The sequence below is a fragment of the Puma concolor genome, chromosome B1 (genome assembly GCF_028749965.1).
Source record: "Puma concolor isolate L17-30 chromosome B1, mPumCon1.1.hap2, whole genome shotgun sequence".
Lineage (NCBI taxonomy): Eukaryota > Metazoa > Chordata > Mammalia > Carnivora > Felidae > Puma > Puma concolor.
This window is the reverse complement of record NC_141670.1, coordinates 112,251,567-112,278,456: the sequence shown is the minus strand read 5'-3', so window position 1 is coordinate 112,278,456 and position 26,890 is coordinate 112,251,567. Positions and strand designations below refer to the sequence as shown.

Genomic DNA, 26,890 nt, shown 5'->3' with positions numbered 1-26,890 from the left:
TTGTTTTGTTTCTTTTCATGTTTTACCTTCTACCAGTTTGAAACTTACATGTTTTATTTTTAAAAGATTATCTTAGAAGTTTTTATCACAGTCTAAAGTTAAAATCTCCCTACCTCCTGTCAATTCCAAGATCTAAAAACACTTTGACATCAATCACTCTCCTCCTCATATATATGTTGTTTGTATTTGTATGTGTTTTTTTTCTATTTTTTAATCTCATAAGACATTGTTATTGTTGTAGCTTTATACAATCAGTATTTATATTTAGCCAACATTTCACCACTATTTTTGTTTATTATTTTCCCTTCAGTCTCAGGCCCTTCATCTGTGATCACTTTCCTTCTATGTAAAGTATGTACTTTAGGGATTTATTTAGTAAGAATCTGTTGATGTTTATTTTTAAATATTTTTATTTTTCAAGGTTTCCCCCCAGTATATTGAAGATATCCTTTCACTGTCTTCTAGTTTCCATTGTTGCTTTTAGGTAGGTAGCTATAAATCCACTGTTGTTTCTTTGAAGGTGCTGTGTTTTCTCTCCAGTGACTTTAAAGATCTTCTCTGTGCCCTTGGTATTCCCTAGTTTTGCTATGATATTTCTAAATATGGATTTTTATTTATTTATTTAATCTGCTTGAATATTATGGGTATTTTAATTACTGTCTTTCTCCTGTTCTTAAAGTTCTTAGTCATTATCTGTCCAAACATTTCTTTTGCTTCTCCCTCTTCTTCCCATCAAGGATTCTTATTAGGCATATGTTAGAGCTTTTCCATCAATTTTCCCTGTTTCTGAACCTCTCTTTTGTATTTTCTCTCTCTGTCTTTTTTGTTGTTGTTGCAGTTTAGATATGTTCTGATTTATCAACAGTTTAAAAATTCTATCTTCAGCCAGAACTAATATTTGACTGAATCTATTTAATTCATAGATTTAAAAATTTTTAACTATTATTTTTTCATTTATAGAAATTCTATTTGATTCTTTTTCAATCTGCCTATACCTTTGTATAGTTTCCTGTTCTTAACTCATATACTCAATATACGCTTTCACAATTTAAGCATGTATATTTTGTAGTCTGTATCTGATAATTCCATTAACTAAATTCTTTGTGGGTCTGATTTTACTATCTGTTGTTTCTTCTTTCATCCATTGTTTCCTTTTACCTCATGCATTTTGTGAGTTGGCCAGGGACTCATATTTCTTGGTATTTTATAGGTGGAAATTCTTTGAAGCCTAGTTTGAAGTCAGATTCCTTTAGAGAAGATTATGTTTCATTCCACCAGTTGCCTGAGAAAACCACCAACCTAGGACCTTTCTTTTTTTTTTTTTTTTTCATGAAATTCACGTATGTAAAACTACCTTTTATTTGCTCTAGCTATTTTTTTTTTTTTTTTGAGAGAGAGAGAGAGAGATTGAGGGCACAAGTGATCGAGAGGCAGAGAGAAAGAGAGAAAGAATCCCATGAGGGTCAGAGAGAGAGAGAGAGAGAGAGAGAAGCAGAGCTCATGTTCACCTGAAGCAAGGCTCTTGCTCATATGATACGGGGCTCACTCACCCATTGTCAGACTCGAACTCATGAACCCTGATAATCATGACCTGAGTCAGATGCTTAAACAACAAGCCACCCAGGCGCCATGCTGTAGCTATTTTAAATAACAAGCACAGGGTTAGAATATTATTTATCTCTCATGATGTTGAAAAATATCATATAAAAAGCTAAGGAATGAATGAAAAAAATGATTAGGTATTTGACATGTTTTCAATAAACACATATGATCTTGAAAAACATCGTATAAAAGCTAAAGAATGAATAAAAAAACGATTTGGTATTGGACGTGTTTCCAATAAACACATGTGATCTTGAAAAACATCGTATAAAAGCTAAAGAATGAATAAAAAAACGATTTGGTATTTGACATGTTTCCAATAAACAGTTAATTAAAAAATTTACATGAGCTCTGCATGTTGCCTGGGTCGGGATGTCATTATGTTATAAGTGGACTTTACAAGGTATGTTCTCCTGAAGCTTTAGGATCATTTTTAAATAACTTGTTTTAAAGTAATTATTAGCCAGAAGTTTTGTAGATCTGTGGAAATTCTCAAGAGAAAAAAATCTGGTCTCCCTCAAGAGGCAGCATGTTTTGCCACAGGCAAATTTGCTGAGAGGTGGCAGGAGAGGATGAGGATTCACTTTTAGCTTGCCCTTACACTAAAGGATCAACCTTTACTGGGACATCAGTTTTATGCAAGGGAACAGTGTCTTCTTATACATTCCAAATTGGATAGGCCTTCGGCTTTATTTCCTATCTTCCCACACTCCAAGATCGTGAAAACCAAAGTTTCAGCTTACAGTGTTTGCAAATACACTCAAGGCAAAAGCTAACTTCTGTACTGGCTAACCTTCTGGGTTCCAGCTTTTTCTTGGTTTGTTTTCTGAGTAGTCCTTCCTTTCTTATAATTTTTTTTTTAATGTTTATTTATTTTTGAGACAGAGACGCAGCATGAGCAGGGAAGGGGCAGAGAGAGAGGGAGACACAGAATGTGAAGCAGGCTCCAGGCTCTGAGCTGTCAGCACAGAGCCCGACGCGGGGCTCGAACTCACGAACTGTGAGATCATGACCTGAGCCGAAGTCAGACGCTTAACCGACTGAGCCACCCAGGTGCCCCCTTTTCTTATCATTTTTATTGATACATTGTAGATGTGATAAAGGGCGTTTGCAGCATTTTTACTTGTTTTCAGTGGGAATGTTGTTCAGAATGTATAGTCTTCCATACCACTAGAATAGAAGTCTACCCTTTTGGGTTTTGGTGACTTAGAAGTTGCCTTCTCCTTCTCTTTTTATTCAGTTTTAAAATGCTAACAATGGCTGTTACCCAAAAATATCTATCCAAGCCCCACAGTTGTCTTACTCTCCAATCAGTTCTCTTTCTACTTTTGTGTCCCCACTTGCACGGACCAGTACCAGAGGCACTATGGACAGAATTTGTGTGTGGGGTTGCTCAGGGGAAGGTGAAAAGGTGGGAAATGCTGCATTGTCATTGCTGGTGACTGATCAGAGAAATGTATTCTTGTTGTTCTTCGTTAGATACCAGAATAGAACAATATGATAAACGATTTTGAATGTAGATGAAAAAGTAATTTTAGTATAATTATTCATTTATATATGAATCAAGTGAGCTCTGTATGTTCGCTTGTGAGTCTAACCAAACATTAATTGAATTCCAACAAAGATATTTTAAACTGAGACTTTGGACTATAATCCTGTTTAATATTTTAACGTACTTATGTCTTATTCCCATAATTATATCATAACTCCTTGACAGCGTAGGCTTCTTTATGCCTCTACTTCTTTATGCTTCCCCACATCATTTAGCTTAAGGATTATGACTAGCTGGCTGGTGGATTATTACAGAAGTGGCAGCTAGTAGACCATGGAATGCCTTTGGAATTCTTTTATTTTCTTTGATTTACCCCCAAAGGAGTACTAGTTGTCCAAGAAAAAGACTCACAAATGCCAAAAGAAATGGGGTTTTGAATAATACACTGATTTGCCTTCTCTTAATGATGGCTGATTTCTCAATTATCTTACAACTCATCCACTCAGCTGTATTCTAGGTCACCAATAGAAATAAAATACACAAATATCAAAATTCCAAACATGGAATATATGAACACATGACCATTTGGCTATGTGCATGCATGTGTGCCATAGATTCTAACTTTGTTGGATATCTAATATTATCCTGGAAGTATCTGTTTGTATGTTCTCTTGCTCTTGATGGCCTCTTTCTATTTAATTTTTTGAAAAAATGTATATAGGGGATGTCAAAATAGAAAAAATAATTCTTAGATTACAAAAAATATGGGGAAATTAACATTATTCAATTTAGGAATAGGTACAGCTCACAGAACGCCACAGTTCAGGGAGCAAAAATTGATATGTGTTGAAATTGAAAATGATTCTTTTATAAAGGAAGCTGACCAAAATTTCCAGCAGGATCATTGCCTGAAGGAAAATTTTCTAGGCTCCAGCCTCTGTTATGCTTAACAATGAACCATACAAGTCTGGACAGATGGTTGGATTCCAAAGTGTTTCTCATGTTACAGTATTTTCTTCCTATTGTCTCTCCTGAATTCTGCAGGGAAATGAGAAAATGCTATAACTTTCAAAAAGTATAAAGAATATTTTCAATATATTTTGGGAAGTCCCAAGTACTAAACATTAATTATCCTGGAAATCTTCTTTTCTTAGAAATGCTTTCTTGGTTAGAATCCAATTGTTTATTCTGGACAGTATGACTTATCTTTCTATCTTTATTGCTAGAAATATAAAATATAAGATGCATTTATGCCTTTTCCTAGATCCCTTCTATGTTCCCTGTCTCAAAGTATGGTAACTGTCCATTCAACTTTAAGCTATGGTGAGCCACAATCTTGGGACTCATTTTTAAGACCATATCTATCCAACAGCAACACTGCATTTATTCCCTAAACAGCCCTCAAATTTGTCCAAATTTCTGTCTCTATGACTCTGGCCCAAAGTTCTGATATTTCTCATCTAGGTTATTACAATAAATGCCTAACTAATCTACCTGCAATCACCTTTTTCCTCTCTGCCCCCAAAACACCCTATAGCCAAAACAGAATGAACTTTTCCAAATGCAAATCTGGTCATGTTCCTCCTGCTACCAGTAGTTTCCTATGACTCTTGGGTTAAACACAAGATTCCTTACCTGGCACACGGGGCCCTGAACAGCCCCTACCTACTTCTCCAAACTCACCTCATCAACTTTCTCCTTTTATCTCTAGTTAAACTAATTTGGCCTTCTTTCATTTCCTCTATATTTCTATCTGCATTACGGCTGTTCCCTACCATTTTAATTTCATTAAGCCCTGTTCTTCTTACAGAGTTTAATTCAAGCATCATATCCTCAAAGAATACCCCATTAACCTGCTCTAGTTTCACCCAAATTATTAGGACAAGTCCTGTTGTTTGCCCTCACAGAACCACATTTCTTATCTCTCTTTCACAGCACTTAGACAAAAGGAAGAGATTTATGATCCTGTAGACATTAGGGTTTCAAGTGAGGGAACAAAAGCAGAGTTATATTTATTTAGTAATCAACCTCTAAGATTCAAGCCAACATTTCTAAACCACAGAGAACAGTATACATAGGAATATTATACCTAAGTGTTCTCAAAAGAGCCAAGAATTATGCAATAAATAAGTATCAGATATTCTTAGGCAAAATAGACAATCTGCTGAGTATGTAATTTAAGACCTGGAAAGATATTAGCAATTGTTCCCACTTAACCCCCTTAAAACAGAGATAAGAAAAATGAGTCTCCACAGTGAACCTCAGAGGTCTCACAAATAGTTGACGATAGAGAATGAAGTGGAATTAGTCACAAATATCTGTTGAACACTATTATGTGTAACAGTTTTCCTATATCCAAGTCCTCTATTCATTACTACATGCTCTTTCTGTTTAAACATTTACAGAAACAGAGCAATTAAAGTTTATTTTAATTTGTCAGTATAACAAAAGACTACCTCCTACCTTAAGAGGATGATATGGCACCAACAAAACATTATTCTAAGCCTTTAGACAAAGGAATGGTGTGCTATTAACATTACATCACAGTACAGGATTATTTCTTTGTGCATGAGTTCTTCATATTTTCTTATTATACTCCTCTTTCTATATGAGGTCCTAAAAAGGATCCTAAAAAGAGAACCCCCTTCTTCCTTTCATTTGAAGAAAAAGAGTGTGTCCTACTCACTTTCAGTTAATTTCAAGCAAGGTTTGTTAAGTTTCTCCATTACCAACTGCATTTCTCAATCTCCATGCTAACCCTCCATTAGAGCACAGCTCCCTTTTTCAGGAATGGTGGGCCATTCCATTGCTACATGGCTTCTTGCTCGTGCTACTCCACTAATTAGCTCTCTGACCAGCCCTTACTTCTTGGTTCCTTTCGTAGAAAGGCAAGCTAATGGCCAGCTCTTACCACACAACATTCACTTAAAAACACTTGGGCTAAAAGGGACATTGGAAACCATTTAGCACCACAACCCAATCCATGCAGGAATACTTTTCTGAAACATCTTAAACAGAAGAGAGATTTAATTTATACTTATGCTTTAAATGCATCCAGTAACTAATTCATCACAATCTCACTTCTGTGATTTCTCTTTCAAGAAACAGGAATTTTGTATCCAAGTACTGTACTTGTGTTCTTCACCAACAATACACCATTATTTTAAGGAAACAAGCCTGTAACATCCTGAAACTTTGCTTTGGCAGTTTTCTGTCTAAAGAACGTGTGTGTGTTTTCAAACCCAAAGTATACCAGCCAGGTTAGAATGAAGAAGTGAAAAGTTTATATTACACATTTAGTTCATCTTTCATTTTCTGTTCCTGTTAAGGAAAAAAAAGAAAGAAAGAAAAATATTTTCTTGCTATTTAAAATTCAAGACTAGCTTCTTAAAATGAGACTTTTTATCCCAACACCTATGCAATAATTCATGACTTTAATATTTTTAATGATTACTTCCCTGCATGTATAAGCCAGGAGATGAAGGAACATGAGCCATCCATACATTTGTTACTTCCTTCCCTTTCAGACTCTCTTGCTTTAGTAATAAAATTCTATGTGCCCTAGGGGTGCCTGGGTGTCTCAGTCGGTTAAGCGTCCCACTTGGGCTCAGGTCATGATCTCGGGGTTTGTGAGTTCAAGCCCCGTGTTGGGCTCTGTGCTCACAGCTGGGAGCCTGGAGCCTACTTCAGATTCTGTGTCTCCCTCTTTCTCTGCTCCTCCCCTGCTCACACTCTGTCTCTCTCTCAAAAATAAATAAAGATTAAAAAAAATTTTTTTTAATTCTATGTGCTCTATAAGAATGTCTAAGCCCTATAGCAGCTCCACTCTATTCTGGCAAACTCAGGAAGAGTTTCTTTGTTTCATTTGTTCATTGTAAACAAAGGAAGTTTGTTTTGTTTACAGTGTACATTCCTTAATAAAGGGAAGATTTATAGATAATAAGATAGTATTCTTATTTATTTATTTGTTTATGATCTGTAAGATAATAAAGACGTGTTAAATTCAGTAATTTTATGGTATTTATTTGCCAGGTACTTTTTGTACTGTTAGTAATTTATTTTGTTCGTGAAATTACCTTGACTGCAATAGATCATTATAGTATATTCATATTTACATATGCAATCTGTCATCCAAAAATTCATCCATACACTAGATCTAGGAAATTGGGCTTTCTGGGATATCATTTCTCTATTTTATTTGGCAATACGCCTAGCGGTGAAGAGCTTTAAATTTGGCATCTGTCATTGCCTACCTTGGTCCAAATTATATGATGCTAAATACCATGAAGAATACTTCACAGGGGAAATCAGTAGTGGGTTATGAGAATGGTAAACTTCATATCACCATGTGCTTGTATCTGAATATTAGAACTGTTAGCCAGATGCTTCCTGTAGACTTCCAGAGAGACAGAAAGTGCGGTGCCACTGGGATCCAGAGGCACTGATGGGAAGTATGCAGAAGATACATAAATCACAGAGTATATTCATTTCATTTGGCTTCATGGGATTCCACTGACATCACTGCGGGTAACCAAGGTCTGCACCAGGACCCTCTCCCTTCTGCTCTCTGACGCCTTCGAGGTGCTGCCCATCTAGACCAGGCCCTGCAGTAATTTCACACACTCCCCTAATAAAGTCCTCCGGGGCTGTCATGTATTTTCATGTGTTTGCCCTATTATCCCTCCCTGCTTGAGTCTTACAGATAATTGATGATGCTTCAGTTAATCATCTTTCTCTCGCTTTTGTTCACCAGGTACCTTCGCCTTGAAGGGGCTCTTTTATTGAGAATCGATGTCTTCTTCTGGGTAATTGATCACCATAGACCCAGGGACACTTGACTCATCGTTGAGGAAGAGTAATCATCATGAATAATCAAAAAGCCGTAGCTACACTACTGCAAGAGTGCAAGCAAGTGCTGGACCGGCTCTTGTTGGAGGCGTCAGATGTGTCGGAGGAGGACAAGAGCAAGGACCAGCAGTGCAGAGGTGAGGTCCTGAGGAGAGGCGCTGGGGGGAGGGAGAAGCCAGCAGGTTTGCTCTCAACTCCCCTGCCTGAACGACATGTTTTCATCTCTGCCCTATTTTTCTTCTCTTGGCAGATGACCACCGAGAGATGAGTGGATTTCTAGGGCATGAATGGGACATGGGCTACAGGCGGACGGGCAGGGGAGGAAGCCCACTTTGTTGCAGTGAATTGCTGTCAGTTCTAATTTTAGGCTTCAGTAAACATGAGGCTACAAGAAAACAGTTTAGTTCAAGAAGAACAAAGGGTGCAAGTAGGCTGGTGCTCGTAAATTTCAATTATTAAAAAATTGAAGCAACTTCTGAATGGTGGCATATACTTTTTTCAAACTAAGCTTTTGTGCCTCATCAGTTTCCATAGGCTTCTACGGTTTCCATAAATATGTCATCTCATTGGTCCAATCTTTCTTTTTTTTTATTATCAATACATTTCTCATGCTGCATTCACATGCCATTTGTAAAATAAATCCTTTCATACCGATGAATACTGATTGCATCATTATCGGGGTTTAAGAATTTGGCCTTTTGCTCATTTCATAGTTTATGCCATTCATAGTTTTAGATGAGTCGTTGTTTGAGAAGTTTTGATCACAAAGTCTAGAAAGTTAAAACATTTATTTCTTCCATAGCCAGTTTTGGAGAGGGAATTTTCTTTCCTTTCAGCATTTGAATAAATTTTCCTGCGTTTCTATAAGTGTATCCCTTTTATGTGCTTTTAATTTTTGTTTTTTTTGTATTTTTAGTGACTGGCTATTCCTTGCAGAGATAAGATTACATAAAATGCACACTCCCCATCTCTTTTGTTGTGGATGATTATGTAATGGGAAAGGTTCTGGAGGAGTCTCTCCCACATTCTTGTATACTGGCACACACACACAGAGGCACTTCAGGTACCTAGAGGTGTCTTAAATTTTTGTAATCCGTTATTTTTGCCCCTTTCAAGGTAAAATGCCCCATGTCCCATTGTTTCACAACACCTTAGTTTATGTGTTTTCCTTCTTTATTAGCCAGATACACCACTGCGTGATTTTGCTTGCTAGTTATACGTGCCCATCAGCCTGGGCACACCCTGGCAGGTGTTAGCCCCTTGTCAGGGAACGGCGGGTACTTGGCGCCTCCAGAACACACTGCAGGGCTGGTTCTAGTTCCCTCAGGGCCAGCGTATTGTGTTCTCTCTACTGAAGTTTTTCTCTTGTCCTTTTACTACATGGCATCCTTTGTCTCTTTAGCCCAAATTCCTTCAAGCTTTGTGTTCTCCCTAGTGAAAACTCAGAGCCCCAACTTGGGTAGCATTTTCTTCTTTTTTCTTCCCAAGTGCCACAGAAGAGGAGAAATAATCAGTTTAGTTCCAGATAAGGCAAATCAGGGCTACAAAATCATTCGATTAGCAACGGCCCTTCAGGTACGCTGCTTGGGGAAGTAAGTGATCAGAGAGGCAGAAGAGGATACTGCTCCGTCAGGGGCTGACTGCTGGGGTTGGCTGAATCTGATAAGCCAGTGCGGGAGGAAATTTGTGCTGAGCCATTGATAATCTCAGCATTAACCCATCCGCATGGAGGCAGGCTTCGTGATCCACCCCAAGCACCATCAGTACAACTGAATGCAGTGTGAGTGCAGAGTCCCTCCCTTAGCAGGTGGTTTCTGAGCCATACTAGTGACTTAAGTGGTCACTCACATGTGCTCCAAGAGAAAGGTATTAGTACAGGGCAACTTATGGTGACAGGGCAAGCCAGAGAACTCTAAACATGATTACTGTGGTTTTTGTTCTTTCCCTCCTCTTCACAACCCTGTTCTCTTCCCTCAGAAATTGTCCTTGTCAACATGGGTGACTACTTCTAGCAACTTCCTCAGAAATAGAGAAGGAACTGAAATCTAAACATATATATATATATATATATATATATATATATATATATATATACACACACACACACACACACACGCATATATATGCATATATATATATACACATATATATACACATATATATATACACATATATACGTATATATGTGTATATATATATACCATATGTATATGGTATATTTTATTACATCATATGGTATATTTTATATAATATAATTTACTATCAAATTGGCTAACATACAGTGTGTAAAGTGTGCTCTTGGTTTTTGGGGTAGATTCCCATGGTTCATCACTTACATATAACACCCAGTGCTCATCCCAACAAGTGCCCTCCTCAATGCCCATCACCATATTTCCCCTCTTCCCATCCTCCCATCACCCTCAGTTTGTTCTCTGTATTTAAGAGTCTCTTATGGTTTGCTTCCCTCCCTCTCTCAAACAGAGATATATTTTTTAAATGTATTTCAGAAGCATCATTTATTTCAGTGTGCCACACTGGACTATCCATGTTCTGGCATGATCTGTAAGGAAAGGGTAGTGTGGAGGAGGCAAAATGAGTTGTACAGAATCAGATTTTCTCCATCATCGTGAAAAAAATTGAAAATATTGAGACCATTCAGTGCCAATATAAGGTGAAATTCTTTGAATCCAGATATCAGATTCCTGTTGTCATTTGACTACTCATTTGACTCCAGAGCTTGATACTCATGGGCAGAGTGTCCAAATTTATTGGTCAAACTGGGACACTTGAGAACAAGAAGGAGCACTATTAATAAGTACAGGAGGACCACAGAGAACTGTCCTAAGTGAACAGGACTGAATAGTCATCCTATTCCCAACTATTTAGAAATATCATTTAAGAAACTTTCTTTACATACATACCGGAGCATTTCTGGCAATCAGAGGGCCAAGCTTTCCAGCAGATTATGACCACATAGGTCCCTAATGCCATGGCTCTACTTTCTTTGGAGGAGTGCTATCACACAGTCAGTGCTCCGTAGTTCTGGGTTGCTGAATCAGGAAGCAATGATTTCAGTGTGATATTTATAAATCATCCTCAGTAGTCAGTATGGATTACTCACTGGTGTGGCCCATCTGATACCCTCTCAATGCCAAGCAGTGTCTCCTCACCAGCAGTCATCCATACATTTGCCCACTTGGCAAGGACACAGAAAGGCATCATGGACCAAGGCAGAGTTAGGTTTTCTTCCTTCTCTTCTTTTTGTGTTTTACTCTCTGTGTCATATCTCTTTGGTCCTATTTAGCATGTCTCATGTAGATATAAGACAAATCCTTTTAACCATCAGGGTGTGAATTACAACAGCGATAACACACGATGTCTGTCTTCAGGGAGCTCACAGTCCAATGAGAGGACAGTATAGTTTCAGAGCAGTGGGATGAACACTGAAAGGGCATCTGCATTTGGGGACTTGGGAGCACTCAGGAGGGACATCTCAATTCTGTGGGATGGACATCTCATGGCAGGCTGATGAGAAGTACCCAAGTTTGCACTGAGTGCTAAAGCCAGTGGGCCTGAACTTGATCATGAAAGGACTGGGAGAAGGCAATGCAAAAATGAGGACAGAGTATACAAAGTCATTAAAGAACTGTATGCAGGACAATGGCCTGCTCCATCTTTTTTTTTTTTTTTTTTTTTTTTAAGCAAAATGGGGATCAACAGTGTGGAAGTTGGAGTGGATGAGGCAAGATAGGAAGCAGGGGTTCAGGCAAGAATTACTGATAATGAAAAGAAGGAAATGGATTTTTTAGGATCTACAGATTTCAATAGCCAGTTAGATTCAAGAAGGAAGAGAGAGCAAAGAATCTAGACTGACTTTTAAGTTTCAGACTTGGTGACTCAGTGAATGGCGGTAACATTCATCAAAATAAAGAAACAGATTTAGAAAAAAGACAGTGAGTTCAGTTTTAGATATTTTTGAGTATGAAATGTCTGTAAGATAGAGATTTATAGCTGGCAGTCATATAATCAGGTCCATAATCCCTTATTCAGACCACTTGGGGTTCACATGTGCTTCAGAATTCAGAATTTTTCAAGTTAGGAAGGTAGTATGGAACATGTACCATCTACTACATTCATACTCCAGTGGAAGCTGGACAGCACCGATAGTCAAACATAATTTTTACAACAAAACTTTTGGCTTCTCACTAAGTAAGATAAACAAGACCGTAAGTACCCTCTAGTCAGTTCAAGTCTGGTTTGGGTGCCAAACTTAAGAAAAAAACCTTCTAGTTTCCAGAACTTTTTCGGTTTTCCAAGTTTGGACAGGATATTGTGGACCTCTTATAATGAGGTTTGGTGCCCAGGAAGAGATCGAATATGTCTACTAATGTAATACAAAGCCATCTCACAATAAGTCGATACCATTTCAAATTTCATTTTTTGGTAGCCATTGTCAATATTCAGATGTAGTCCATAGTGAAAGTATGAGGTGAGGCGAGAGGTCTTGGAGAGGTAAAAAGAGGTTGTACAAATTGACTCTCTGCATTACGCAGCTGCCACAAGCCCCAGATGTCATTCCATCTCAGTCCCTTTCTCATTTTACAGGGAAAATAATATTTCCTTCATTCCTTTCTCTGATTCTTCATGCAGAGATAGTCACTGAAGTGCTTTACTTCCTGCTAAAAACCTTTCTTAATGCCTGACTACCCCAATTTACCTGAAGGGCAAAGTAGACCAGGGCCACCCCTGACAGATAGCTTTGCGCTATTATTCTTTGAGTCAGAACCACCAGCTCAGACCAGCCAGCAAGAGGTAGGAAAATTTTTTTTGCCACGGAGGTGCTTCATCATAACATTGGTAACTCAACAGCCTTTTCTTTGACTGCAATTTCCTTACCTGAACTCTGACCTTTTCAGCTTCACTCCCCAGTGAATTAAGGACCCTGATCCAGGAGGCAAAGGAAATGAAGTGGCCCTTCGTGCCTGAAAAGTGGCAGTACAAACAAGCTGTGAGCCCAGAGGACAAAACAAACCTGCAGGATATGATTGGCGCCGGGTTGCAGCAGTTACTGGTAGGAAGAGCCACACCACCTGTTCCTCTGACACCCTGAAGTGAGGCATTTAGCCTCTAAGTGGTCTAATAGATTAAATTTCTTTGAAGCATAAGACAGCCCCTACCCTTATGGTCAGCTCTGCCAGATTGACTAATGTGGGGGAAATAGCTTTTAGAAAGCGTTGCCTGCCTGTAAGACCTTCTGTTGGAAGCCAAAGCAAGTAAAAGTGAAGAAGAGTGGTCAGTGGGTCTATCGAGAAAACTGTCATCCTGAAATGTTTATTATATCCCTGGTAGTCCAGAAGCACTGGTTTTGGTTCTGCCGTGTCTCTTAGCATTTTTATTTTGAAATGCTCCTTTTTACGGGTTGAGTAGCTTGAAAAAAAAAATCATTCACCATTATTTCATCAGTATGACATGCTGTCCACCATGTCCCTTCCAAACCTGGGCTCCTCCTCATTCCCTTGTCTCCTCACAATGCGGGCTGTTCAGGAAGCATTAAATCAAAGTCATTGACCTGCTTATTCCTCAAATCACTTCTTGGAAATTGATCAAACTGCTATCTCTTCCTTGGATAGAAGAGGACCTCAGGAACAGCACATGAACTCAGATCTGAGCTCAGATTTCAGCCTTAGGTTCTAGGGATGCTACACAGAGTGTCATTGTTCTTTTTAGTAGCATTGTTTTTTTACTTACATTCTCTCAGATGATTGTCAAGGAGAGAGTCTATTAGCTTATATGTATTTTTTCTCATGTAAAAATATATGTTTGTCTGGACACCAGGCATTACAAGCAACGATAATATCCTAACGTTTTTATTGCATCAGTTTACATGAGAATGTGTTTTGGGGTCACCCCCAAAACAAGTGTACAGGTATTGTGTTTCCCTACTGAAACAGAAATCTGGGAAAGGTTCCCTGATCTATGTACATATAATGGCATCTTTGGAGACTTAGTAGAAATAGCAAAGCCCCCACTTTTCCCATGACCTACCCCCGCCAAAAATATAAACAAACAGACTGAGGTTAAGCAGACTGGAGACTGCAGGAAAAGAAAGTGGGTATTTGGAAAGAATGCAGTGGTGAACCAGCAATTTTAAAGGACCAGGCTTGGTATATGTGGCAAAGGGGAATGGAATAATAACTATGGTTTGCGTATCACTGCAGATTTTACAAAGTGCTCACACATATATCATCTCCTTTACTTCTCAAAATGGCCCCCCTGTAATTACCACCATTATCATCCCCATTTTACAGATGAGGGAATTAAGGTGCAGGGAGATTAAAGTGCCCAGGGGAATAGACCGGTGAGTGGTGGAGCTACCCCTTCCTCCATCTAGCTACCGATTCTCCTTCAGAAAGCCCCATGTGAGGAACTTGAAAGCACAGGTAGAATCCCCAAGCCTTGTTTACTCTAAAGCAAGATGTAGGCTATCCAGTAGAACTTCCTGCGACGCAGGAAATGTTCCATAGCTCTGCTGCCCAGTGCGTTAGGCCCTGGCCACTTTGGCTCTCCAGCACTTGAAATGTGGCAAGCACGAGAACTGAACTTTTTCGTGTTATTTAATTTTTAAAAATCAATTTTTATATAAATAGCCACATGTGGCTAGGCCTACGGTTTTATGGCACAGGGCAGCTCTGGAGAAGTGATACTTAAAATGAGACCTCACAGCAGTAGCACTAGAAACTTGTGGGATATTCAGATTCTTGGGCCCCACCCAAGACTTACCGAATCAAAAACTCTGGGCCTGGCAATAAGCATAGACAAGCCCTCCAGAAGATTCTCACGCATGCTAGAGCTTGAGAACCAACGTTCTAAAGAAAAGAGGAGGAAAGTCAGAGAGCCTGACCAGGGATGTGAGGGGAGAAGGAACAAGGTAAGGGGTAAAAGGAGACTCCAATGTGAAGTTTCCAGGAGACCAACCGTAAAAGCAATCTCCTTCCCATTAATTCCAGGAACTTGTTTAAACTTGGGCCAGTTCTTGAAAAGCCATAGTTGCTTCACCTGCTTGGGAAGCCTTGTGTGATTCAGCCGCTGGTGGCATAGAACGTTCAAGGCTTCCAAGGAAGGTGAGAACAGGACCTCTTCTTTGACCTTTGGGGCTTAGAAAGTTCCTCTGAACTCCAAACATAGGCTGAGAGAGGGAGACACATCACACCATGACAACCAGGGTTTTACTCCTCTTGGTCCATCCCGCAATCACCAGATCCCCCTCGCCGCATGCAAAGCTGTTAGTGACTCTAGATGAAAAACTCAAGATGGTATTTTAAAAACTGGGTCTTGCTGCATTTGGGGGCTAATGTGAGTTGGCAGACAAGGTGTTCATAGTTGTTAGACTGTATTTATTCCTTCTACTTTCCCTCTACATACTGCACGGATGTCACAGTTGGGAAAATAGGGACATACAGAATTTAAGACATTTGTGTCCGGCTCACGAGATCACTAGTGGCAGCTCTGAGAATCAGTCCATTAGGCTTCTTTAGTCCCTGATGTATTTAACCTGGAAGCTTTTTGAACTCTGAGCATCATTTTCTTTCGCTTCCCCAGCAAGCTATAAATTAAGTAACCACACCTCCTAAAGACTCTTAGGATGCTTTCCTATTGTGTCAGACCCCAAGTGCACAATTACTAAACCACTCTGTTTTGTAAATACAGAGCACTATAGCACTCTGTGAACTCATGCTACTTTCGATATCTTAGCTTGCCAAAAGTATCCCGAGTGAATTCCATGATTTGTTTTTGTCCCATTATCTGTTGGTTTCAATATTATTCTTACTGAAGCGGGCTGGCCATGTTTTAATAATCAATTCATTACGAGATTCTCTTCTTTACATAAAAAATTGGTTAAAGGCTGCTGAGTTTTCTGTTCAGCCAAGTTATGTCTTCTTACGCTTTTTTCCACAAACCTAAACTTGCCATGATTTTCTTTGCCTTGAAATGAATCCTTCCCATAAAGTTTCCCCTCCATTTTTAAAATTAACATTACACTTAGAGTCTAGCCACTGTTAAGTTTAATTTAATTTAAGTTAATTCCACAAATAACATATCAAAGTTAAGCACAGAATTATGCTGAGTGCCTGAGTTAGTGAAATTAAGGGTCATTTATAATGTTACTCTCTTAGGCTAAACTTAATCAAGAAAAATTATATGTGTTTTATGCTTTGCTTTCTGTTCTCCACAGCCTCTCCCATTTCCTCCCTCCCCACACGCTCCCCCCCACCCCGCCTCCTCCTTCCCCACCCCCAACCTTTTCTCCTTTGGTGTGTGGCCACAGACAGAAATTTATGGCAGGGGCCAACCTCCTTTACACTCCACACAAAGCTCGCTGACTTGAGAGAGTTTGTTCGCTCTCTCCCAGAAAAAACACCTGCAGCACGCTCCCCAAGAAACCTGGTGAGATGGGAGATTAATGTGGCTGTAATAGCTGGGCAGTGTTTTTGGTATTATGCCCTCTCCCCAGGTAGATGGGTCTTTTCCGAGATGATACCAATTATTTATTGCTGAAACATCTGTTGATAACTGCAGCTGCCCTTGTGAAACAAAGCCTATCACGGGGTCACAGGCTATAGGGACCTAAAATCCTACCTCATGCTAGTTTTAGACTATTCAATAATACCCTCAAGTCCATGGGTTACCATCATCTTTAATGTCTCATCATGCCATAGAAAATACTTTGTAAACACTGCACTGCCCTGCCCTACAGGCTTTGAAGTATTATTTCATCTCCATTGGTAATTTATATTCCAGTGCCATTGTGCTGTGGGAAAAAGAGGGGGAACCTTTTTTGTTTTCCATTTAATTGTATATCGCCTGACACTTTGACCTGTATTATTAGTATTAGTCAGAAAAAGGATTTTCTCCCTCTCTTATTTAAAAATAAAATTTCAAGGGAAAGTGAGCGCTCCTTCAGCTCTTTTCACTCAAAACAATGTTTACACTCTAAGAGGAAAAGATGAAAAGCACAAGCAATTTTTTTCAAGTGTCGGAGAAGGGCATTTCAGTTTTTGAAAGAGAACAGTAAGGCCCTTATAAATATCATTCAGCAAAACCTTTGATGGATTTTTTTTTTTTTTTTTTCCAAAAAGTATTGAAGGCATTTACCATTAGCTTCTGTTTAGCTTGGTTTTGGGCAGGCACAGTAGCGTTCTTACTAGTAAAACTCTCCTTGCTTCTGAGATGCCAGGGAATGAAGGCACCGGCCTCTGTGTAGATGCCACCTTTTGTAACTTTTCCAGTAACTTTTACACTTCTAAAAAGGATGCTTTCTGCACAAATAAAGAAAATATGAAAACAAAACTTTTAAAAAGGAGATTAAGGACATGTTTGGATTCGCATGTCTGTCGCAGTTGAGAGCAGGCTGGGTTGCCGGGCTAAGAGAAGTTGCTGGACAGGCCCTGCTTTTGAGCCTTCCTGCAGATTTGGGCATCCTGATCTTGGCAAGGATCTGGCCTCTCCTCAGCCCTGTTTCTGTGGAGAAAGGGAACTTAAGTTTAGTGGGGTGTCTCTGCAAAGAGATATGGGGTAATTTTTAGAGGTTGGCTAGAGTAAGGTGCAAGGAGATAAAGCAGTCTCAAAATGAGGATTTTTTCCCCGTTTTCTCTTTAACTGTATAACCATGAAAATGGATAATATGATAACTTTTATTCCACAATTTTTTTGGAAATATCTGTGCTACCAGTAATTTGAAGAGAGACTACATAAATAAGTAGTTGTTTTCTTATGTGATCTTGGGTGAAAAAGCTTTGTGGATGAACAAAGTTTGATAGATTTAACTTCCAGAATATTTATATGTCTGCAGATAATCTTGTTGCCTTTAACTTGTTATTGTTGTTTTTTTTTTAATTTTTTTTAATGTTTATTTTTGAGACAGAGAGAGACAGAGCATGAACGGGGGATGGTCAGAGAGAGAGAGAGACACAGAATCTGAAACAGGCTCCAGGCTCTGAGCGGTCAGCACAGAGCCCGACGCGGGGCTTGAACTCACGGACCGCAAGATATGACCTGAGCCGAAGTCGACTGCTTAACCAACTGAGCCACCCAGGCGTCCCGATATTGTTATTTTTAAACTACTTAAAGTACTAAGAGGTCAAAAATTAAAACATAAATAGGAGCTCCTGAGTGGTTCAGTTGGTTGAGCATCTGACTTCAGCTCAGGTCATGATCTCACAGTTCATGAATTCTAGCCCTGCATCAGGTAAGCTGCTGTCAGCACAGAGCCCACTTTGGATCCTGTCACCCTCTCTCTCTGCCACTCCCCTGCTGGCGTTCTTTATCACAAAAATAAATAAGCATTTAGAAAATATATAAAAAAATTAAAACATAAATGAAAATGAATAAAGATAAGAGTTGTTCATTACAATTATGGGGAAAGGTTTTTAAAATGGCTAGTGTGATTAACCTAAGAGCAGAGAGGACAGGAATAGTATTTAGCAAAAGATGACTATAAATGTATTAGGAAATGAAAAGTCAAGTTCAAAAAAGATACATTGTGTGAGGACTAGGTAAGGTGAGATGCTATCCCTGGAAGCAATAAAATTCTTCTCCATGAATAAGCTCTGGGTTTAAGAAGTTCTTAAAACTAATTTTAAAACATTTATTTCAGGTGTCAGTTTTCATATTAATAATAGAGAATTCTTGGCTTAGATCATGATTCAGGTCATGATCTCACAGTTCATGGGTTCGAGCCCCACATCAGGCTCTGTGCTGACAGCCCAGAGCCTGGAGCCTGCTTTGGGTTCTTTGTCTCCCCTCTCTCTCTGCTCCTCCCCTGCTCATGCCCTGTCTCTCTCTGTCTCTCAAAAATGAATCAATGTTTAAAAAATATTTTTAAAAAATAGAGAATTCAAAAGCAGTAATAGGTAATTTTTGGATTATGATTCTCTCAGCAAGTGATTTTTTCAAATGAAGTTTCATCTTCAACTATGTGCCTTGGGGTTTTAATAGTGGAGGTCTTTTTCATTAAGATGCAAAAGGCAAAATGAATGCAAGCTGCATATTCATTCATTTACTCAGGAAAACTTTATTGAGTATTAACATGTGCCACACATTTGATATATTGAACACTGAAAGAAAGGCAAAGGAAGTGGAAGACCTAGTTTATGTCCTGGAAAAACCACCAGAATGAGGAGATGGGTCAACCAACCTTTGTCAAAAGCCCTGCTTGTTGGAACAGTTCCTCCCATTTGTCGATCACTTCATATGTGGCAGGTGCTCGATACATATTCTTCTGATTCTTACAGGCTCGTCCATATGACCTGTCTTAGCCAATGAAATGTGATTAGAAGTAACATATGCCAGTTCCAAGCAGAAGCTTTATAAGCCATTGTGTAGTTCTACCACTGGAAGTCTTCCTTTGCCTCATGAACAGGATCATGGCTACTCCCTCAGCCTGGCTTCTGAAAAGGGCAAAATACATGGAGCAGAGTCTCAGAGTTAGAGCCAAACTGCAGCCAATTCTAAATATGAACAACAACCAAGTAACTTTGTTGTTAAAGGTACTGAAATTTGGGGGTTATCACAGTCTTACCAAGTGATATAGGTTGATTTGTCCCCCACCAAACTCATTGAAGTCCTAACCCTCAGTGCCTCCAAGTATGATTTTATTTGAAAATAGGGCCATTGCAGATGTAATTAGTTAAGATGAGGTTATACTGCAGTAGAGTGAGCCCTCAGTCCAATCTGACTAGTGTCCTTATAAGAGGAAGGCCACGGGAAGACACAGAGATACAGAGAGAATGCCATGTGAGGACAGCAGCAGAGGTTGGGTTTTGCAGCCATCGGCCAAGGAATGCCCAGGGCTTCTGGCAACACCAGAAGCTGAGAGAGTGGCGTGCAACCTTAGAGAGAGTGTGTCCTGCTGACAACCTGATTTTGGACTTCTAGCCTTGAGAACTTTGAAACAATACATCTTCGTTGCTTTAAACCACACAGTTTGTGGTGCTTTGTTATAGCGGCCACCGGAAACTAATACACTAAAGGAAAGCTGGCTAATGTACGTGTGGAAGATAATGCAATAAAAAAACTCTCAAATGACCTCAAGATTCTTAGTATGTGGTCCTATGCCTCTATAGAGAAGAAGGCAAAATATACCACAGTCCACAATCAAGAACAGAATTTGTTCAAAAGGACATTTCAACAAAAATGGTTTCTAGGGGCGCCTGGGTGGCTCAGTCGGTTGGGCAGCCGACTTCGGCTCAGGTCAAGATCTCGCGGTCCGTGAGTTCGAGCCCCGTGTCGGGCTCTGTGCTGACTGCTCAGAGCCTGGAGCCTGTTTCAGATTCTGTGTCTCCCTCTCTCTGACCCTCCCCCATTCATGCTCTGTCTCTCTCTGTCTCAAAAATAAATAAACGTTAAAAAAAAAAATTAAAAAAAATGGTTTCTAAAAGAAAAAAAAAGTAGGGTAGGGTATTTACTATATTATTTCATCCTTAAACGTGGCTGGAGAAAACAGATTGGAAAAAGCCAATCACTCTTTCTATTTCATTCAGTTTCGGGGCTATAGAGCAGTCAACAGTCCACTAACCATCTCTATTTGGATGTCCCAGATATCTCAAGTCCCCTAGGGCCCAAACTGGCTCATCATCTCCCCACTTTTGCTCGCTCCGTCCACCCCATTGTCTCTTCCTCCAGTGATCACAATATCAGTAAATGGTATCATGAACCTCCCAGTTACCCAAGTCAAGACCTAGGAATCATCTTTAATTCTATCTTCCCATCAACCCTCATGTCGTATTAATTATCAAGTCCCACCGTTTCCTCATAAATATCTCTCAAATATATCTTCCTTTCTCCAACCCTACTGCAACTGTGCTGGTTCAGACCATGACACCTCCTTCCCAGATTATATCCAACCCTTCCCCTACCTCTAGTCATGTCCCCTGTATAAACAAGAATAGTAAGGTTAGGCTGCAGAAAAAGCAATGCCAAAACTTAAAGCAATAAAGGTTTGATTTTTCATGTCTCTATATGTCCATCTGAGGGGGGAAAAGAGAGCTCTGCTTCATGTCACTCCCCTCAGGGACCCAGCTTGATGGAATACCTACCATTTAGAATATTGCTAGTTGCCATGGCAGGAGGAAAAGGAAATGATGAATTGCACAGTGGCTCTACATACGTGCATACAGAAATGACCATAGGTCACAGTAAGCGATGCACTCACAACTCACGTCAAGAAGGCTGGAAAACACCATTCTACCATGTGCTCAGGAGGGGAAGACACAGAAATAGATTGGCAGGTAGTACTCATTATCACCATGACCCACCAGCTTTACTCTACACTGCAACCAAAACCATCTTTCTAAGATGGCAATCCGCTACTTCTTCTGGCTTAAATCTCTGGGGGAAATCTCAGTTAATTTGAAAACAAGAACTCTTTTAAACTGTACATCTTACAAAAGTACCTAATACTAATCCTGAACAACAAAATCTACATAAATTTGGATGAGCATTTCCATGAAAGTGGTGGGATTTTACTTTTATTTACTTGACTTCTATTCTTTATACATTTTTTTATTCTTCACCATAAACATCTCTTACCATTATGAAAAAGGCAGGAGAGAGAGAGAGAAGAGTATCTGTTGATCAGTCCCCTTTAGATCCAGATCAGGTCAAGGGCGCCTGGGTGGCTCAGTCGGTTAAATCCAGATCAGGTCAAATGTTCAGAAAAACTTAAGTAAGGGTAGTAAGGTTATGCTGCACCACTTCTCTCACACCAAGTACAGATACGGAATTGCTTCTATCTTAACAATGAACAAGCTAAGGTGATTAATTAAGTGACTCGGACAAGGCATCTTTTGCCGATAAAGGAAGGATTTGAAATTGCAACGTTCTTATTTCTGAATCTTCTCTTCCCATTTAATGGCCTGCCATAAGCTAAGTATCATTCTTCTCCTGTTATGTTTTTGGAGATTATTTTAGCACACAGCTGTGTACCCACACGTACACACATATGGAAAATATATGTGTATATATCTACATAATTGGTATGCATGAATACAATTTCTTTCTTTCTTTTTTTTTTTCCAAGAGAGTACATGTGTGAGTGCAGGAGGGGCAGGGGGAGAGGGAGAGAGAAAATCTTAAGCAGGCTCGACATGGGGCCCAAAGCAGGGCTGGATCTCACAACCAACCATGAGATCTTGACCTGAGCTGAAATCAAGAGTCAACTGTTCAACCTACTGAGCCACCCAGGCGCCCCAATACAAGTTCTTTCTTTATCAAATGATAGAACATTGAAGCTGGAGGGAAATTTAGAGATCATTTCTTTCAAGCTCATCATCTGGTCAGTGGGGAACTTAAACCCAGAGAGAGAAAGAGGTGGCTCACCATAAGTCACAGACCCCATCAGCAAGAGCCACAGGATATGACACCCAGGTCCCTGAATCTCCCTGAATCTGCACACCCCCATACTTCACACGGGCCTGTGGTAGAACTGGACCAGCCTTTCCTTGCCGCCTTCCTATCCTTTCTGCTGCCCTATAATCTGCCTTGGGCTCCCTCTGCTAACATCATGGGACTTTTTTACTTAGAGCAGAATTAATTAAGACAGAAATTTTATAATTTCCTATTATCAACACTTAAAACCTTAGCTTCATCTGCTGAACCTCATAGTTCTTCTTTGGAAAAGCAACCAGACAAAATGTTCAGATTCATCAAAAATAAATTTCATTCAATAAGTGAAAATTAGGCACCCAGAGAATGGAGTCCTTAAAAGGCAAATATTAGCCCCAAGGCCTATGAAGTTTCAGACTTTAAGATAGAGTCTGATTAAAATCACCAAGGATTTAAACCCTGCTCTAAAACTGTGCCAAAAACCGCCCCTTTTAATACGGTACTTTCAAGTTTTAAATTAAAACGATGACTTGTTTTTAAAATTCTACCAACGAAACTTCAGCTGCCACAGAATCGGGCATGCGAGTTATCCCTTTGATGAGGGCTAACCCTATGGCATGAGCTTCATGTCTCCCCATAATGAAACCCCAAGGCTGAGCCAAGTCTTGGAAGAGTTGATCCGAATAAGATGAGCAGACAGAGCAGCCAAGTTCAAAATGCAGGTAATTAACACGTTGCAGTCCCCGGGCAGACAGAAGAAAGCAGTGACCTTCAGAAAAGGATAAATCCTGGGGGGGGTGTTTATTCAGTCCTGTCAGCAAGTAAGAATAACATCACCTCCTAAATCTTATAGGTGAAAAAACTAAGGAGCTTACAAATATCATCTCTAAAAATACATCTCCCTATATCTGACACGGATTCTATTAGCTCAAACAATATGAAAATATCGTCTTTGTATGTCAACAAACATCAAACCGTGGCAGTTTCATAGGATTCAATCTGATATGTTCACAACATACAATCTTGAGAAAAACCCTCAAAAGTAGATTTGATTATGCCCATTTTGCAGATGAGGTGATTGGTTCAGGGAGCTCAAGAGACTCTCCTAAACTATATTACCGAGTGTGGCTAGGCTGAGATATAATCCAGACCTCCCCACGTGCCGCCTCCCTCTGCCTGCCATCATCCTATCATGATGTGAAATCATCTACCCAGCTTATTAAACCAACTTGCCTCACTCTCAAGGGCAGACACCAAAAATTTTTAAGCTCAACAAATTTCGCAGATATTTGGGATTAGCCCTTTCTTTTTTAGGCTATATTGGTACAGCACCAAAGAAAAACTTACGTTATCCCGCTGATGAGTATATTCTGCATCAGTTGCCTTTGATTTTTGTTGTTGTTGTTGCCCACCCCATCAGGAAAAACATTTTAGCAGGCACCCTGATATACATGTAATTTTTCTTTCTTTTTTTATATATTTTTTAATGTTTATATATTTTTGACAAAGAGACAGAGTGTGAGCGGGGGAGGGGCAGAGAGAGAGAGGGAGATACAGAACCCGAAACAGGCTCCAGGCTCCGAGCTGTCAGCACAGAGGCCGACGCGGGGCTGGAACCCACGAACCGTGAGATCATGACCTGAGCCGAAGTCAGACTCTTAACCAACTGAGCCACCCAGGCGTCCCCATTTAATTTTTCATTTAATAAGTTATATGCACGTACTATGCATATGTATATATATTTTTATAGAATGGAAACTTAAGAACAACACAAAGATTAAATGACCACTTTAGAATAATTTTTAAAATTACATTATTGGCATGAGAACTTCTTGTTCAATTTAAAATTATAATCGAATATGTTTAATTAGATGTTATGTTTAACATCTTAGCACTGTGCCTTGAAGATATGGGTAGGATAGGGTTTTTTTAACACTTAGTTTTTTTAATGGCTGTCATAGTTGGAAAACCTTATGCTTCCAACATAAGCAGATCCAAATAAAAGAAGTCAGCTAATCCATACTACCCATATTTCAATCCATCCATGAATCCTGAAACATCATGTGCTGAAATTCAGCTGCAAATTTCCACATTTTGCAAGTTAATCAGAAGATACTATTTTTTTTCACAAAGGATGTAAAAGCTCTTCATGCAGAAGATTTTTAAACAGGTTAAAAATTTCCCATTTGTGTGAGTTATCTTTACGTGATGCTTTATTTAGTATGAAGATGACAATGATGAAAACATTTCCAGCCCTCATGATCTGAAAAACATTTTCAAAATACCTTTTGGATAGCATACTGTTTGTTGTCAGCCACTTATCACAGGAAAGGAAATTTTGGAGAACTTGTCTGTTTATAAAAAATCTAAACCCTGTAAAGTTGACAATTCTTTAAAGAACTTTGCCTTGAGATGTTTATAGTCTTTCTCCCTCTTATTATGAGTTATTTCAAAGCAGCCGTGATTTATAATACTATCATCTGTCAATCTACTTAACCAGATATGTAGAAACTGCAATACAAGCAACTGAAAATTGAGTTCAGAGTTCTCATTGTTGGCCCCTCCAAGATGAGGGCTTTCTCAGGTAACATCTGTACTAAGTGGCCATCTGACACACAGGCAAAGTAAGGAGCTGGTGTCCATCTACTTTTTAAAATGTCAGTAAAGCTTAATTTCTTTCTTACTGGTAAACTTCAGAGGAGTCTTTTTGAATTGTCTTTCTGTTTTGAGAACAGAGAGACTGTGTACGGCCATACCACCCTGAACGTGCCTGATCTCATCTGATCTCGGAAGCTAAGCAGTGTCGGGGCTGGTTAGTACTTGGATGGGAGAACTGAGACAGTGATTCCACAGATCTACTCCCAATCCACTCTCAAAATAATGAGTTCCTATTTACTGAGCATCTATTATGGAGCATTTTACATACGTTCTCTTTAATTTTCTCAGTAATCTGTACAGTATTATTATCTTAATATATAAGAAGTTGAAACTAAAAAGTTAAAAAAAAGTTTATCCCAAAGGGGTAGTGCCTCAGTACAATCAAAGCCCCCTTTTTTTTGCACTGTCCTGCAGTGTCTCCCTGTAGCAACTGCTATGACTAGCTTCCTCATGAGAATAGCCTCAACAAGTTGGCTCCTTTTTCTCTATATATGTACAATCTGTCACATTTTGGAAGTATTACCAACTCAGTCATGGAACTTTGTATATTTATTCACCATTAAAGACTAGAAGCAAAATATGTTTCTTTCATGGACATTGAAAACATCATAGTAGGCGTAAATTATTCCCACTGGCACTGTATAACAATTAGAAATTTCTGGGCTTTCGGGAATCATTGTCAGGTAGAACCTTAAAAGGGCTTGCTTAGAGGTCAGACTCTTAACATTCTTTCTCAATAGCTCTCTCATTTTATTACTTTGAGCATAAGACTGTGGACAGCTTCCCTTCACTCTTTGTATAAGGCCATATCTTTGCCTAATATGCTTAAAATGCACCTTACTTATACCCGTTTAAGACTTTAATGGCTTATGCCAGAGATTACAAACATTGTTTAATGAGCTGACTGAATCAAGATTATCTGGGTGAGTTTGGGTTGGGGGATGGAAAGAAGGGCAGCTTCTTTAAAATATACCAGGAGATTCTTTATTTTTTTTAATGTTTATTTATTTTTGAGAGAGAGAGATGGAGCCTGAGCAGGGGAGGGGCAGAGAGAGAGAGAGAGAGAGAGAGAGAGAGAGAATCCAAAGCAGACTCCAGGCTCTGAGCTGTGAGCGCAGAGCCCAATGCAGGGCTCAAACTCACAAACCGTGAGATCATGAGCTGAGCTGAAGTCAGACGCTTAACCGACTGAGCCACCCAGGCACCTCTAACCTGGAGATCCTGATTTAGATTTCTATTGAGACCCAAGAACTTGTATTAATAAAACATCACTATTGATTCTAATGTACAACCTGGTTGAAGTACCACTATTTTACTCCCCTTTTTAAGTATCTTATTTGTCATTAATAACATTTTCTATAATTGAATCATATTTTAAATAGATTATAGACATTCATTATTTAAGAATATTATAGTGAATCATGAAGACTACCTCGTGTAATGCATAACCATTCCTTAGGTTGACATTTCCTAGTATAGTAATCTGAGATTTTTTTCCTTAATGAGGTTTTATTAAAGCAAGGCTAACCCATACTGATTGGACATTTATTTCTGCTGTGCTTATGTGAATGTGATTCCCTTGGACTATAGGACTCTAAAGTGACAGGTGAGTCCATTTGTTTCTCTAAGTATGCATAGCTGTTAAAATTACAACAGGACAAGTAAGCTCTTAATCCTTTCACTGATAATTAATAGTTTAAGAACCAGTAGAAAGCCCTAAGGAAAATGAGGTCCAAACAGTTCTTTTTGTGCTATACACTGCTACTCTTCTAGCATATGTTTTTGGTAACGATGACAATGACAATCTTGATAAAATTAAGACAGTATAGGTAGGGGCTAAGGAAGCTGACTTGGTAGCTAGACTGCGTGGGTTTGAATCCAAGAGCTGCCCCTTATTAGCTTTGTCAT

General features: G+C 39.3%; 1 protein-coding gene across 9 annotated transcripts in view; it reads left to right on the top strand.

Moving 5' to 3' along the window:
• ALPK1 (alpha kinase 1) overlaps nucleotides 1-26,890 on the top strand; it is a 137,581-nt gene that overhangs the window by 59,513 nt on the left and 51,178 nt on the right. For 6 of the 9 annotated variants that reach the window (XM_086704388.1, XM_086704382.1, XM_086704387.1 and 3 more), the window contains 2 exons: nucleotides 7,848-8,079; nucleotides 12,859-13,013. In XM_086704388.1, coding sequence (XP_086560514.1) covers nucleotides 7,959-8,079; nucleotides 12,859-13,013 — 276 coding nt within the window. In that variant the 5' untranslated portion in view covers nucleotides 7,848-7,958. Of the gene's footprint in view, nucleotides 1-421; nucleotides 485-7,847; nucleotides 8,080-12,858; nucleotides 13,014-26,890 lie in introns of those variants that run through there. The other 3 variants (XM_086704383.1, XM_086704386.1, XM_086704389.1) reach the window with 2 other exon arrangements.